This window comes from Bufo bufo, chromosome 5 (assembly GCF_905171765.1).
Source record: "Bufo bufo chromosome 5, aBufBuf1.1, whole genome shotgun sequence".
Classification (NCBI taxonomy): domain Eukaryota; kingdom Metazoa; phylum Chordata; class Amphibia; order Anura; family Bufonidae; genus Bufo; species Bufo bufo.
Genome location: NC_053393.1, coordinates 37,519,834 through 37,537,664, shown reverse-complemented (window position 1 = coordinate 37,537,664; position 17,831 = coordinate 37,519,834). Strand labels below are relative to the sequence as shown.

Below are 17,831 nucleotides of genomic sequence, written 5' to 3'. Positions count from 1 at the left end.
ACAGGGCCCGGCAGTGTAAACATGATCATGCCTGGCCCTGTCAATCAAAGTACAGGGGGCGAAATTTGGGCTTTTTTTTTTTTACAGGAGAAACTTTTTAAAAATCACCTGTAAAAACTGAACGCTCAATAACCACGTCACAAAAACGGCGTCAAACTGTCATAAAACGTGAGGATTCCACGCCAACGCATTTGTCCCTGCCTTTCAAAAGCACAAAAACTATGAAAAAAACACAAACCCATCCTTAGGGCTCATGCACACGGCCATTGCCCGGCCCTGCCTGTATCGCGTCCCGCAAACAGCGGGTCCGCAATATACGGGCACCGGCTTGTACACAGAAGCACGCATTCAAGTAAAATAGGTTCGCAATCCGGAAGGTGCGGTGCGGAACGGAGGCACGGAACCTCATGGAAGTGCTACAAAGTGCATCCATGGGGTTTGTCTCCGTGCCTCCGCAACACAAAAAAAATAGAGCACGTTCTAATTTTTTGCGGTGCGGACGAATCACGGACCCATTCAAGTTGAATGGGTCTGGATCCGTCTGCGGCAACCGCACGGACGGTGCCCATGCATTGGGGACCGCAAATTTCGGTCTCCAATGCATGGAATGGCCGGCACATGTTCGTGTGCATGGGCCCTTATTGTAAAATAATGGAAATCAGTTAAAAACAGAGAAAATGTGAGGTACCTTGATGACGGAAGCAGGCTTTGGATGGCGGTGATGAAGATGAGGACGATGAAGGCGCACACCAGGTTGGATTTGAACACTTCGTCCCTCATTTGAGAATACTGAAATATTAAAAAAGACAAAAAATCTGAATATCGCAGAAGGGATCACCAATTATTTGTATCCGTCAGCAAGATCAGAAAATTACAGAAAGATAAAGCATTCTGGGCCCCCCCCCCCATTTACAGCTCACGAGGGAACGGATTCCCACACAAGTTATGGAGACTGTAGAGGTGGGCAATGCCCCCTGGGAAGAATATGTAAATGAACTCTCCTCTAAAAGGATGAAAGCTGTCTCTTCAGTGCCACCTTTAGGTGGTTACCCTCGTAGTAGTGTTGAGCGAACTTGTGTTTTAAGTTCGGCGTCTAAAGTTCGGGTTCGGGTTATTGAAGTATCCCGTTATGGATTCTAAATTCCGTTATGGTCCGTGGTAGCGGAATCCATAGCGCGATTCTTCGATAACCCGAACTTTAGACGCCAAACCTAAAACACAAGTTCGCTCAACACTACCTGTTAGCCAATATGATTTCTACAAGTGCTATATTGTTTAGCCTGCTGTCAGCTGCCACGGGCGACAGTTCTGATACCAAATATCAGTAAAGCTATTTGGGGTTGGCGTCAAAATTAGGCAGGTTACGAGGTCCATTGGGCTTGCATGGGGCCAATGCCCATCTGGATAGACATACTCTAGTTAAAGAAGTTGTCCCATAAAAAATATTCTACATTTTTTCAAACCATCAACTGGATCTGAACACTTTTGCAACTGCATGTATTTAAAAATTTAGTATAGCCACTGAGCTATTCAATAAAATGTATCTGTATAGCGCCACCTGCTGTTTGTTTTTTTCCCCCCTTATTTTTTGTCCTTCTCATTGAGTTGGTCGCACATGCTCAGTTAAGATTTTTAGCTGTCACCAGCCATATGTTCTTTTAGAAGCTGTGGCAGTTACAGGGAGAGAGCTGCAGCAGAAAGGACACGCCCCCTGAGAAAGGACACACCCCCTGAGCTGCCGGGCTGAAGATAATCTAGCAGAGCAATGAATGTAGAGATTTCTGGATCCATGTAAGGTACAGGGCTGGTTCTAGATTTGTTAGAAAGGTATTATCATGTGCTATATGATGAATCTTACATCAATCATGGGATAACCCCTTTAACTTGACCCTAATTGTGCTAAATACACAGTTGCAGAAAACATCAACTTGACTTTCAATTGTATTTTATTAGGATACGTCATAAATATCAGCTGGGTGAGGCTCCGACTCCCAGCACCCCCATAGATCAGATCTTTGATTGGGCTTTTGCACTTCAGAAAAGGCACGGCAATGCCACAGCTCCACAGACTAGGTAGAGGCCATGAAAGGTACTGCAGCATTGCTCTCCATTCATTCTCTATGACAGGGATCAGCAACCTTCCACACTCCAGTTGCTGTGAAACTACAACTCCCAGCATGCAAACTTGCTCGGCTGTTCTTCTCACTCCCAGAGGGAGTTGTAGTTTCTGAACAGCTGGATTGCCGGAGGTTGCTGATAGTGATAGCTGAGTATTGTACGTGGTTCTCTCTGTCAGTCTCATAGACAATGACCTCACATGGTTCCTATTGAGTATAACTGGGAGTAGGAGGTTCTCTGCAGTCACACCTGAACTGAGTAGAGTTAAAGGGGTTGTAAATGACTATAAATTCATAACTGCTTTCCAAAAGCAGCACCACATCTGTCCACAGGTTATGTGTGGTATTGCAGCTCATCCCTATTAACCTCAGGACCTAAAAGGGGTTTTCTGGGAGGAGAATATTGATGACCTATAGTTCCGTCTCCCAGACCACCGTCAATCAGCTGTTTGAAGAGCTTGTGTAAGCTCTGTGGCCTCTTCATACTATGCCAAGAACAGCGCCATACATTGTATAGTGGCTGTGCTTGGTATTGCAGCTCAATCCCATTCACTTGAATGAGACTAAGGCCTCATGCACACGACCGTTGTGTGCATCCGTGGCCGTTGTGCCGTTTTTCCTTTTTTTTCCGCGGACCCATTGACTTTCAATGGGTCCGTGGAAAAATCGGAAAATGCACCGTTTTGCAGCCGAGACCGTGATCCATGTATCCTGTCCGTCAAAAAAATATGACCTGTCCTATTTTTTTGACGGACAACGGTTCACGGACCCATTCAAGTCAATGGCCACCAATGAGTTAACTACAGGGGAGGGAGGGGGGCCCACTGGCCACCAATGAGTTAACTACAGGGGAGGGAGGGGGGGCCGGCCGCACTGGCCACCAATGTGTTAACTAGAGGGGGGGGCTGCCCCCTGCTGCCTGGCAGCACCTGCCAGGCAGCAGGGGGCAGTCATGTACACAGTTCTCAGTATATTCTAACCTGAAGCGTCCCCATCACCATGGGAACGCCTCTGTGTTAGAATATACTGTCGGATTTGAGTTTCACGATGTAACTCAAATCCGACGGTATATTCTAACATAGAGGCGTTCCCATGGTGATGGGGACGCTTCAAGTTAAAATATACCATCGGATTGGAGAAAACTCAGATCCTATGGTATATTAACTCCTGACTTTACATTGAAAGTCAATGGGGACGGATCCGTTTGAAATTGCACCATATTGTGTCAACGTCAAACGGATCCGTCCCCATTGACTTGCATTGTAATTCAGGACGGATCCGTTTGGCTCCGCACGGCCAGGCAGACACCAAAACGACTTTTTTTTCATGTCCGTGGATCCTCCAAAAATCAAGGAAGACCCACGGACGAAAAAACGGTCACGGATCACGGCAAAACGGAACCCGTTTTTGCGGACTGCAAAAAAATACGGTCGTGTGCATGAGGTTAGCTGCACCTGAGGATCAGCCATCAATGTTGGGCTCCCAGAAACCCCTTTAACGACAATACCAGAGGCAAACCATAGACAGGTGCGGCAGGGTTTCTGGAAGAATACAGTTCTGTTTTTATAAGGCCAAGTTCACACTTAAGTTATTTGGTCAGTTAGGCCTCTTTCACACTGGCGAGTTTTCCGCGTGGGGGCAATGCGTGAGGTGAACACATTGCACCCGCACTGAATCCGGACCCATTCATTTCTATAGGGCTGTGCACATGAGCGGTGATTTTCACACATCACTTGTGCTTTGCGTGAAAATCGCAGCATGCTCTATATTGTGCGTTTTTCACGCAACGCAGGCCGCATAGAAGTGAATGGGGCTGCGTGAAAATCGCAAGCAATCGCGGATGCGGTGCGATTTTCACGCATGGTTGCTAAGTGACGAACGGGATGGGGACCCTATCTTTATTATTTTCCCTTATAACAGGGTTATAAGGGAAAATAATAGCATTCTTAATACAGGATGCATAGTACAATAGCGCTGGAGGGGTTAAAAAACTCATCCACTTGGTCGCGCAGCCCGGCTTCTCTTCTTTCTTCTTCTTTGATGACCTGGGAGGAAAAGGACCTTTGATGACGTCACTGCACTCATCACATGGTCCATCACATGATCCACCACCATGGTGATGGAACATCTGATGGACCATGTGATGAGCACAGTGGCGTCACTAAAGGTCCTTTTCCTCCCAGGTCATCAAAGAAGAAGACAGAAGATGAGCCGGGCAGCGAGAACAAGTGGATAAGGTGAGTTAATATATATTTTTTTTAACCCCTCACCCCATCCCTATTTTACTAAGCATTCTGATTAAGAACGCTATTATTTTCCCTTATAACCATGTTATAAGGGAAAATAATAAAATTTACACCACACCTGACCCAAACCCGAACTTCCCGAACTTCTGTGAAGAAGTCCGGGTTCGGGTCTGGGTACCAAACATGCCGATTTTTCTCACACGCGTGCACTCGCGCATTTTCACGTGAAACACCTGCATCCTATCCGGCCCTCACACGCGACGCCCGTGAGAAAAGGCTTTATTGTGAGCCAAAACCAGGTGCGGGTCAAAAACACACAATAGGTACAAATCTTTACTCTATCTGATCTCTGTGTAGGCTTCATTACTGGTTTTGACTCACAATAACTGATGGAAATAACTCACCAAATAACTGAAGTGTGAACAGAGCCTAATTCTGCAAAAAATCTTTTACCACTTTCATGCAAAACATGACTTTTAAGGGATACAAAACCCATTTAATTATTATTAAAAATATGATGATAATAATAGTAAGGGACATACATCACTAAGGGAACATTTTTAAAGGGGAAGTAAATTTTTTTTTAGCCTTTTCAACTTCAGTTTATAATATGGAAAAAAAATACTATAATGGGAAAGCAGAAGTCATCCCCCAACCTATTATTACTGGAGGAAAATTTACAGAGTGTTATATTTATTTATAATCATTGAGGAGTTTCAGCCATTATTCCGCATCGGTAGATATGCACCGGAGCGCTCCAGAAAACACTGTAATCAGCCCCCGGAGTGGGTCTACCGCCTCACTGTGTGCTGAGCTGGCTGTTTTGGGGCCATAAGTATGGATCATGAAAGTCAGAGGGACACAGGCCATTTCTACTGGGGTTAATCATAAAGAGGTAAAACATTTTGCTTCTATAATAAACAAAGTAAAGAAATAGGACTTTTTTTTACTGCTGCTTAAAGCCGTTGTCCCAATAAAATCAGCAGTGGTATATGATAATTGATCACTGAAAGACGTTTTCTGGGATAACAATATACACAATCCTAAGCCTTTAAAATCACATCGTCAAGGACCCAAACCCCAGGACCCCTGACAAAAGGAAGCCACACTCACATATTCCCGTACAATAAAGGAAGCCATACTCAGAGATCCCTGCCATAAAGGAAACCATACTCACAGATACCCACCATGAAAGCAGCCATACTCACAGATCCCTGCAATAAAGGAAGCCATAATCACAGATTCCCGTACTATAAAGGAAGCCATACAGTACTTGCAGATCCCTGCCATAAAGGAAGCCATAATCACTGATTCCCGTACCATAAAGGAAGCCATACTCGGAGATCCCCACCATAAGGAAGCCATACTCACAGATCCCCACTATAAAGGAAGCCATAATCGCAGATCCCCACCACAAAGGAAGCCATAATCGCAGATCCCACGCTATAAAGGATGCCATAATCACAGACCCCCAACATAAAGGAAGCCATACTCACAGATCCCCAGCATAAAGGAAGCCATACTCACAGATCCCCGCCATAAAGGAAGCCATACTCACAGATCCCCACTATAAAGGAAGCCATAATCACAGATCCCCACCATAAAGGAAGCCATACTCACAGATCCCCAGCATAAAGGAAGCCATACTCACAGATCCCCGCCATAAAGGAAGCCATACTCACAGATCCCCGCCATAAAGGAAGCCATACTCACAGATTTGCTGCGATGAAAGAAGCCATTCCCACAGATCCACTGCCATAAAGGAAGCCATACTCACAGATCTCCCGCCATAAAAGAAGCCATTCCCACAGATCCTCTGCCATAAAGGAAGCCATACTCACAGATCCCCGCCATAAAGAAAGCCATACTCTCAGATCCCCAGCTTAAAGGAAGCCATATTCACAGATCAAGCCATAAAGCAAGCCATACTAACAGATCCCCTGCCATAAAGGAAGCCATTCCCACAGATCCCCTGCCATAAATGAAGCCATACTCACAGATCTGCTGCCATGAAAGAAGCCATACTGACAGATCCTCCACCATGAAAGAAGCCATACTCACAGATCTCAGACCATGAATGAAGCCATACTCACAGATCTCAGACCATGAATGAAGCCATACTCACAGATCTGCTGCCATGAAAGAAGCCATACTGACAGATCCTCCACCATGAATGAAGCCATACTCACAGATCTCCGACCATGAAGGAAGCCATACTCACAGATCTCAGACCATGAATGAAGCCATACTCACAGATCTCCGACCATGAAGGAAGCCATACTCACAGATCCTCCACCATGAAAGAACCCATTCCCACAGATCTCCCAGCATAAAGAAAGCCATACTCACAGATGCTCTGCCATAAAAAAAAGCCATACTCACAGATCCCCGCCATAAAGGAAGCCATACTCACAGATCTGCCATACCAAAAAGTGCAGAATAGCGACAGTGGGGAATTGGTAAGGGTTTTGATCTATTCAGAAATACACCTATATTAGGCACATTTCTGGCACAGATTGTGCTGCAATCTGTGACTTTTCCCCGCTCACGCCGGTTCTAGAAAAGTAGGCCTGGTGCAGGGAAGGGGGTGGGCCGGCAGACACGTCTCATTTATCATTTTCTACACCAGTTTTAGGTGTAGAAAATGGTCTAAATGTAATCCAGCAAGGGAGCTTTCTTGCAGTTAGACTGGCTCTGGATACACCGGTGCCTCTTCATAATTTCAGCGGATGCTCCGCCAGCACACTGGCTTATTAATAAATGACCCCTATATTTTTTTACACCGTATTGAGCCCTTTACTAAAAATTATTAGAATTACTAAATGTATGCGGTGGCTCACCCGCTAACTGATAAGGAGTGGGTGCTCTAGCCAATGGACTCACCCAGTCTAAACGTAAATATATCTATATTCGAAAATGGTTAGGCACACCTGCATCTGGACATAACATGGATTCAATAGTGTTGATAAAACATTTTATTCAAAATAACAAAATTAATTAAAATATATCCCCCAAAAAATATATACAATTGATATTACATAATATAAAACACAGATCTTATAATCAATGGTCCTCCTGTGGGTACAGACCAACCACCTGAAATAAAAATGAACACAATGTCACCAATGGCAGTGTGACCTGATGATGCTTACTTGATTGTGTGCCTTGATGGATCCGCAATCAAATTGCTGACCGCAATAGGTATAGGTCGTTATAACTTATATTGTAATAATTGTATTCGATTGGCTATTGATAGCACGTATAAAATTATGATCACGCAGGTGTTCAGAAAGCCATTGGTAGCAAGTGCAAGATTATCATCGCACAAGTAATAATGCAATGGTAGCGCATGTACGATTATAATCACACAGGTGATAATGCAATAATGTATACCGCAATAGACATTGCAAATTTGCAATTGAACTGTTAACGTTTTAAACTAAGGTATTTATAGTGGATTACATATTGTGTAGTTATATATACAGTACAGACCAAAAGTTTGGACACACCTTCTCATTCAAAGAGTTTTCTTTATTTTCATAACTATGAAGGCATCAAAACTATGAATTAACACATGTGAAATTATGAACATAACAAACAAGTGTGAAACAACTGAAAATATGTCATATTCTAGGTTCTTCAAAGTAGCCACCTTTTGCTTTGATTACTGCTTTGCACACTCTTGGCATTCTCTTGATGAGCTTCAAGAGGTAGTCCCCTGAAATGGTTTTCGCTTCACAGGTGTGCCCTGTCAGGTTTAATAAGTGGGATTTCTTGCCTTATAAATGGGGTTGGGACCATCAGTTGCGTTGAGGAGAAGTCAGGTGGATACACAGCTGATAGTCCTACTGAATAGACTGTTAGAATTTGTATTATGGCAAGAAAAAAGCAGTTAATAAAGAAAAACGAGTGGCCATCATTACTTTAAGAAATTAAGGTCAGTCAGTCAGCCGAAAAATTGGCAAACTCTTTGAAAGTAAGGGCTATTTGACCATGAAGGAGAGTGATGGGGTGCTGCGCCAGATGACCTGGCCTCCACAGTCACCGGACCTGAACCCAATCGAGATGGTTTGGGGTGAGCTGGACCGCAGAGTGAAGGCAAAAGGGCCAACAAGTGCTAAGCATCTCTGGGAACTCCTTCAAGACTGTTGGAAGACTATTTCAGGGGACTACCTCTTGAAGCTCATCAAGAGAATGCCAAGAGTGTGCAAAGCAGTAATCAAAGCAAAAGGTGGCTACTTTGAAGAACCTAGAATATGACATATTTTCAGTTGTTTCACACTTTTGTTATATATAAAATTCCACATGTGTTAATTCATAGTTTTGATGCCTTCATAGTCATGAAAATAAAGAAAACTCTTTGAATGAGGTGTGTCCAAACTTTTGGTCTGTACTGTATGTGCAAGCCATTCCAGAACGTTGCGATCAACTAACAATACCCCTCCGACAAGCACTACTGTTAGGACTGCTTCTTCCTCTACTAAATATAGAGAACAACGAACAGATTACCACGCAGTGTATGGAAGCCCAAACAACTGACATTGCTATATTCATCAACTAGTAGGATCACTGCAATATTGTAATACTATTTATATACCGATCGTCTTTAGTTGAATTGACTGTCACAAGACATAAATGTGATATAGTTAAAACATACTAAAGAGACTCTGTGCACTTACCTTTTCCCGTAGCGAAGTGAGGATCGTCGGTGCGGTTTGGATTTGTGTTTAGTTGAATGGCAGTAGGTTGTTGGTCAGGAATGTAAATACAAAATATATTATTGCATTATCACCTGTGTGATTATAATCGTACATGCGCTACCATTGCATTATTACTTGTGCGATGATAATCTTGCACGTGCTACCAATGGCTTTCTTAACACCTGCGTGATCATAATTTTATATGTGCTATCAATAGCCAATCGAATACAATTATTACAATATAAGTTATAACGACCTATACCTATTGCGGTCAGCAATTTGATTGCGGATCCATCAAGGCACACAGTCAAGTAAGTATCATCAGGTCACATCGTGTTAATTTTATTTCAGGTGGTTGGCTCCTGGGTACCACAGATATAAGATAAGATCTGTGTCTTATATTATGTAATATCAATTGTATATATTTTATGGGGGGATATATTTTAATTCATTTTTTGTTATTTTTAATAAAGGTTTTATCAACACTATTGAATCCATGTTATGTCCAGATGCAGGTGTGCCTAACCATTTTTGAATATAGATATATTAACTAAAACTTATGCTCTTCCTCAAGCACTGAGATCCTCCTAGTGGTGGCAACAGGAAGAAAGAAAGTTTTATCATTTTCCTGAGGCTGCTACACCCTTTATAAAGATGTACGATGGAACAAAACTAAATCCATTAAAATGTCATTTGAGGAAATGCAACTGAGCAAACTCTCCACTTAAATTGTTAAGGTACAGACGAACGTACGTGGTATTTGGAAGTCTGCGTTGGAAGGCTGCAATTTCAAGCCTCCTGTGGAGTAATTGTTGTTTTGCCTGGAAGACTTCCCTACCGAGTTGTCAATTTATTTGGGTTATAATAAAGACTACGGCTTGGTTTACATCTGGCAATCAGACCGAATATATCATACATTTTTGCTCCATTTTGAGCTACATATAACTTACATTTTTTAAGTTATATTTTTGTGCATTATGGTGCTTGTTATAATGTAATTTCATTGCTACATACCCCCTATTAGTGTGCCCCACTAGCTTCAGATCACATTGCACCATGCAATAAGATTTCTACTGCTATAAGCTTTTGTACAGACATAATCAGCAGTATAAGATTAGGACCCCTAATAGCGACATTTGTCACCCGCAAGTTGCAGTAAAATCCTGGTATTACAGAAACTGACACACACCTTCCATACTGCCTTGTAGAAGGGTGCCTGAGCTTTAGGTTTCTAGTGTCTCGTATTCCAGCGAAGGTGCTATATCCTGACTACCTGTGACAACCGACTGACTCCACACCGCCTGCCCTGTTCCTCATATCGCTCCTTAGCTGCCTGCCCTGACCTCAGATCTGTCTTCTGGTTATGCTAATACTTTACCTGCCCTGACCTCAGATCTGTCTTCTGGTTATGCTAATACTTTACCTGCCCTGACTTTGGCCTGTATTCAGACTACTCAGCACGCTAGTGTCTTTGACTCCTGTAGGTCAGCCGGCAACCACACCAGGACTATCTCAGGAGGTACTGGCCGGGTGGCTCCCCTGCAACGAGGTCCAGATCCCTGTACAGGCGTTAAAGGGCTACCCAGGGACTGACAGGATAAAGCCCTTAGAGTTAGCCCACAGTCAGACCGGTAAGCTTAGGCTATGGACCTCACTGGCCCACCCTGTATGGGACTGCCTGAGCTATTTCAAAAGGTAGCTCAGTAACGTGATTGCCAGGATCAAATACTGGCATATTTACATAATGTGTCCTCCCGCCAAGCTACTCTGACGCCTGCAGCTGTCCTCTGAAGCTGAAAAACTGCAGAGCGTAGTGTCGATAGTAGAGAAGCGGCCCTGTGTGAAGATCAGTCCTCTCAAAGATTGACTTTGCCAGTGAGTTTAACGTTTGTTGGTACCTGGTTCACCTTTTCAGACTTCTTGGATTCCGTTTCAGCGAGATGTTATTCTGGACCAGGCTCTGGTGAACCAATATCAGGTTCTTGCGTAATGACTTGAGAGATCCCTGCTGGTGACAACTATGGATGGGAGGGCTTGAACAGTACTTTAGCGGTTAAGACAAAACAGACTTTATGCACAATTTGAACAATGTGTCTTTGAAAGAACTCCCCCCCCTCTTCCTTGGCTTCATAACTTCTGATCGAGGCCCACAAATGGACTCAGAGAAGTTGTCCGCCATGTTCAACTGGCCTCGCCCATCTGATTTGTGCGGGGTCCAATACTTTCACAAACTATAGACAGTTCATAACCCACTTTTCTACCTGGTTGACATCTATTTCTGCTCTGACTCGCAAGAGAGTTGATGCCAAGAAATGGCATCCGCCTTTCAGACCCTGAAGCAAGCCTTCTCTTCTGCTCCAGTCCTTCACTGCCCAGATACTACCAAGTAGTTATTTTTGGATGTAGACACAGCATCCACAGGAGCTGGGGCCGTTCTAATGCAAAATGTTTCTTCAGGCAAGATGGTGACATGTGTTTTTTCCCAAGTCCTTCTCAACTTCAGAACAAAACTACTCAATAGGTAACAGAGAACTTTTGGACATCAAAATGGCTCTGGAAGAGTGACATTATCTTTTGGAGGGAGCTAGTTAGTGATTTTACTGATCACAAAAGTTTTAAGTATCTGCAGCACAAAGACTTTGATATTCTTCTTCTTTTCTGTTCTGCAGACAAAAGTGTTAAAGTTGACACCCTATCGAGTTCCTTTGAGCCGACTGACCAAGAGGAAAAACTGCAACACATGATCGATCCTGCCAAAATCGTGTCTGTGGCTCCAGTACATTGAGAGACATTCCCCTGGTAAAATCTTTGTACTAGAGTCCAAGAGGAAACTCGTTTTATCTTTGGGGCATCGTTCCAAGGTATCCGGCATCCTGGTCAACATAAAACTGCTAATTTAATCTCTAGTTATTATTGGTCGCTGTCCATGTTCGAAGATATCCAGAATTTCATTCCTGCGTGCACCACGTGCATCCAGAATAAGACTCCGAAGTAAAAACCCGCTGGTCTTCTTTTCCCATTGCTCCATGACAGCACATAGCTATGAACTTTATTACAGATGCATCCTCTAGATCAGGGATGGGCAAACTGCGGCTCTCCAGCTGTTGTAAAACTACAAATCCCATCATGCCCTGCTGTAGGCTGATAGCTGTAGGCAGACTGGGAATGATGGGATTTGTAGTTTTACAAAAGCTGGAGAGCCGCAGTTTGCCCATCCCTGCTCTAGATGCACAGTCATTTTAGTGGTAGAGGATCGATTTTCAAAAATTGTTAATTTTGTTCCCATGTCCGGTTTAGCCTCTTCCAATCAGTAGCAAAGATGTTTATTGATCACATCTTCTGGCTCCATGGATTTCTGCTGCATATCTTGTCCCATAGAGGAGTTCAGCTCACCTCTAAGTTCTAGAAAGCCATCTGTAAACTTCTGGAAGAAACCCTGGACTTCTCTTCCGCACACCAACCCTAGTCTAATGGACAGGTTGACCGTATCAATCAGATCTCAACTAACTACCTCTGCCATTTTGCCAATGCACACCACGGTGATTGGGCTGATCTGCTTCCATGGGCAGAGTTTTTTTTTTTATAAGAATCATGTCAGAGAGTTCACAGGCAAGTCTTCTTTATAATTGTTTATGGCTACCAACTCAAAATTCCTATTGCTGTCAAGTTACCTTCTGGAGTTCCCACAGAAGACTCTTAAGTTGAGAGTTTTTCCAAGGTCTAGCACGAGATCAAAACCGCACTGGAAAGAACCACTATTTGGATGAAAAGGTTTGCTGATCGTAAATGTCGTTCTCCTCCCCAGTTTTCTCCAGGTGACAAAGAATGGTTCTAAATATATCAAGCTTCAAGTGCCTTCTAACAAGCTGGCTCCTTGTTTTATAGGACCATTCTGGTCATAAAAAGACTGAGTCCTGTACACTACAAATTACGGCTTCTGGCCTCTCTGCGTGTACCCAATTCCTTTCCTGTCTCACTTCTTAAACCTGTGGTTCTCAACGAGTTCTCAAGAGGTTCCATGTCTACCGCCTCTCCAATCAGCTTGGAGAGAACTCAGGAGCATCCTGGGTATGAAGATGATCAGAGGCAAATCTTACTTCTTATTGGATTGGAAAGGCTTTGGTCCTGAAGAACGTGGTAAAGTCATGCAAAAGTCCAGCAAAAGCAAGGGGGAAGGGGGGGGGGGGGGGTACTGCTGTGCTGGTGGTCTGTGCCTGCCACTGCTCTCTCTGGTGGGCACGGATGCCAAGCTACTCACCTAGTCTCTTCTGTTAGCAGCAACTCTGGCTGTCGGCACAGCTGAATGTCCCAGTAGGCTGTGGCCTGCATGTCTTCTGTGTAGGTCTCTTTGCCGCTTCCCTAGGGCACGAGTTCTTGCTCTCGGCTTCTTAATTGGCAAGCATGCACCTATTCAAATGTGTAGCCAGCCAATGGCTGGTGTTCCCTGGGTATTTCAACTGTCCTCCCCTTTAGAAGGATGCCTGAGCTTTAGATTTCTAGTGTCTAGTATTATCAGTGAAGGTGCTATATCCTGTCTGACTACCCATGTACTAAACTCCTGCCTGAAAATCGACTCTGACTCCACACCCGCAGCCCTGACCATTGCCTGTTCCTCGTACTGCTCTTTACGCTAATACTCTGACTGCTCTGACTTCGGCCCGTATTCAGATGACATCTTTTGACTGACTCCTCAGTGATGCACACTGGTGTCTCTGACCCCCGTGGGTCAGCCAACAACCACACCGCGCCTATCTCAGGAGGTTGGTTGGTACAGTGTGTCCACACCCACTACTGTAACAATAACAGTAAGAGGACTTGTTTTTTGTGGGATGGTTTGTTTTTTCAGTGGCACAATTTTGGGGGAACACATAAAATATTGATTAACTTTTATTCTAAGATTTATAGGGAGATTAGACACAGCAATTCCATCATCTTTTCATGGGCAAACAATTTTTTTTTGGGGGTATATACAATTTTACCGTAACTTTTTATTCAATTTTTGAAGACTACAAGATAAAAAAAACTGCAATTCTTCCCTTGTTTTCTTTATTTTTTACTGATTAAGGGGGTCATTTATTAAGACCAGTGTTTTAGACGCCGGTCTTAGTAAGCCCCTGTGCTGGCGGTGGATCCGCCGGAGTTATGAAGCGGCGCCGGTCTCTTCATAACTTCGGCGGATCCACCAGCGCTTCTAAATGTTGGTCAGCTTCCGAGATGTAAGACAGCTTCCTGAAATTGGCGTAGAAAATGATACGGACCCAAATAATGATCTAAATATTTTACAGGTTAAACTCAATATTATATCATCCCCTTCAGCCTTCATATTATATATAATCTCACCCCCAGCCTGTATATCATATATGCCATCCCCCCAACCTGTATATTTTATATTATAGCATCACTCCCAGACTGTATATCATATCTCCTCTCCTGCCTATATGTTATAAAATATACAGGTTGGGGGGATGATATATATTATAGATTCTCCCCCTCCTCCAGTCTGTAAATATCACCCCCCAGTCTGTATATTATATATCATCCCTCCCCTCAGCCTGTAAATTGTACATTATCGCAATCCCCCCTAAGTCTGTATATGTAACACCCCAGAGTGGTGTTACCACTTCTACACCTTGCTACTGTCTTTATTGGTCTAACCTCATGTCATCTTATGCATTTATTCCAGGTCCTCCACACTGTGCATTTCTAATGTTATGTAACTGTCCGTGTAATGTGCCTGGTTCACCAGCAGGTGTCAGCAAACACGGAAGAGCTATATTTAGATAGAATGGAACCTTCCATTCCATTCTAACCCCTCCCCCCCCCTACTTCCTGCAGGAAGGGCGGGGCAGAAGTTCTAGTCAGTCTAGTTTACTCCCTGCTAGGGGAACGGTGTGCCGGGGCACGTCTCTGCTGGACATGCCCACTCCAGCCAGAGCACCATAAGCTCTTCTGGCCATGAAGGCCAAAGCTTGAAGCCTCAGGAGCCAGGAGGAAAGTTCCCTGGCATAGCCTAGAGTCAGACAAAGTGAAGTGCAGCATACAGAAGAAGCTGATTTATACAGCCAGGCCGTCAGTACAGCAGAGTCAGAGAGAAACAGATAAAGCAGAGTGGAGTTTGCCTGCCAGTTTTAATGCTAAAGCCTGCTGGAACCAAGACAAAGCCTGTAAACCGTTTTGGAGAACGTTTATACAAAGTAAAGCTGCCTTTGAGCCTCATCTCAAGGTCTGGACTCCAGTTATTCTTTTATCCCTCAATTATTCCCCCCAAAGCCTGGGGTCCAGTCGTATCCAGGCAGGAGCACCGTTAAACACATAAAGAGACATTTTAGGCTGCACTATACCACTCGGCATTCTAACACCTGGGTCGTGTTATAGAGGGCCCTGGGGGAGGCGCCTGTTGCATATATACAGTATCATCTCCCCCGTCTGTATATCATATATCATCCCCCTCACAGCCTGTACATTATAAATTATAAGAATATCCCCCTCCCTCAGTCTTTATATATCATCCACCCATGTTCTACAACTCATAAGCAACAAATGTTGCCAAAGAGACCTGTCACCATAAAAATACAGAGCAGTCCGGTGGCGGTATGTTATAGAGCAGGAGGAGCTGAACAGATTGATATATAGCTTTATGGGAAAAGATTTTACTGAATCTCTGCTCTTTCTTTGCTTAGGAGCTCAGTGGGCAGTCCTATCACTGACTGACAGCCTTCCCTGCGCATAAAAACATGTCAATCACTGATAGGACCGCCCACTGGACTCCTAAGGATACAAAAAGCAGAGATTCAATCAATAAGTTGCACGTTATACTGAATATTTACCCACAAAGCTATATATCCATCTGCTCAGCTCCTCCTGCTTTAACACTCTGCCAGTAGATCAGGCAGCTGACAGGTTCCCTTAAAGGGCTTTTCACACTATAAAGCTGTTAGATGTGATTAAACTGCCTTGGTAGAAGTGTTAGAACAGCATTATAAGTTGCAGACAATAGATGTCGTACCCCTCCACCGCTATTCGAGCCAGTCCTCCTTTGTGTTCAAGATGCAAACCTCGCTGTCATCAAATGAGTGTCCTTTGTCCTTGAGTTGTCACATATCACAAAGCAACCAATTACAGAGAAAATCTTCCTAAAGTATCACAAATTCATGTATTCAATATTCTTAAAAAATTAAAGGGCAAAACTGACACTGTTGTATGCACAAGGGCAGGGCCTGAGCAGGCGGGGCATGACAGGGATTCCCTCTTTGATATTCTATGAATCGGTGTCATGCTCCGCCCCCTGCCCTAAGCATAACATAATATATAACTACACTGGTGTGTCCCTTTAGATCTTTGAAGAAACCGCAAACTATCATATGTCAACCTGCTGCCTTAGGGTGAACCTGTTAGAGGATAGCAGGAACCACATATAAACTCCCCCTTCGAACAACATTTTCTCAATTTAAATCTACAAAAAATAGTTGCAGACTTTACTGATCGCGAGTTTCCTATGTTTTATACCCCTGTCACAATGAGAGTTGCATTCAAAATTTTACTGGTTTCCTTTGACCAGACAGCAATGCATTGTGGGAGCTCATATATCCTTATGTATTTGTATTGTAAGGATAATGGTACTGATTGGTTCTGTTCCTTTAATTTTGTTCCCTTTTATTATTACCATTCTGTGTAATGATGTGCCTTGTAATGTAGTACCCATCCCCCATTGTGCTGATAAGACAATATTCCTGAGTGATCTCAGAGGCATGTGTGCTGCACACTGGAGGAGGGGATAAAAGGTTTAAACTTTGTGACACACATTCACTCAGGGCACTCCATTGAAGACTTCATTCTAGGTAGGATGTAAGTATTGATTTGCCCTATCTCTTGTACACCCTGGGGTGTCGTCCATGTGCTACAACACGGCGACCGGAGTGCCACCCCATATTGCATGTTGCATATTCAGGCTAGTGATATTTATTTACTTTTTATTATTCTGTATGTGATTTCTCTGTTTTATCATATATTTGATCACAATTTGTAAATATATTTATTCACTTAGCCTGTGTAAGCCTAATTATTCTCAAATCTTTTTAAATTCATGTTACGTTACAGTATTTAACTCAAGCCACCAGGAAACATGAACCACCCACCCACATAAGAAAGTCCAATGACCCCTTCACAAATGGTAAATGAGGCATTTCTGATATGACTGCAGGGGCTTTCCGGGTCTTCTATACTGATGTCTATATCAGATTATAGGGGGTCAGACTCCCACCACCCGCTGCGGCACTCCTGTCAGCTAACCAAGCACAGCGTTGTCCATTTGTTAGAGGCTGTGAGTGATATTGCAGATCAGCCCCATTCACTTGAATGGATAAACGTGATGTCACTGGCTTAGGTAGAGGCTGCAGCGCTCACTGGTGGGCCGCAGTCTCTTCAAGCAGCTGATCGGCAGGGATGACGGGAGTCGGATGCCCACCAATCTGATACTGATGCCCTATTCTGAGGATAGGCCACCAACATCAAAATCTCAGACAACCCTTTTAAGTTCAACCAACAAAATTTTGAAACCAGCTTTGGATATGAATGGAGAATATCAAGTAATTCTAGACAAATAGAACAAATGTCTATCAGAACATTCTTTGCAGATTGAAAGAGAATCTGTCACTTTAAATTAGTTCATCAGTGGGACGTCCTAAACAATTATACTACCGCATGCACTAAAAAGCCCCCCACAGTAGGGGCAGAAAATCAATTACTTCCTGCTCCTATGGAGTCACATG

General features: G+C 43.6%; 1 protein-coding gene across 1 annotated transcript in view; it reads right to left on the bottom strand.

The window, feature by feature from the left end:
* The window catches only part of ADCY8 (adenylate cyclase 8), a 305,922-nt gene that overhangs the window by 89,725 nt on the left and 198,366 nt on the right, over positions 1-17,831 (bottom strand). The window contains exon 9 of the mRNA XM_040432058.1: positions 689-789. Coding sequence (XP_040287992.1) covers positions 689-789 — 101 coding nt within the window. The remainder of the gene's footprint in view (positions 1-688; positions 790-17,831) is intronic.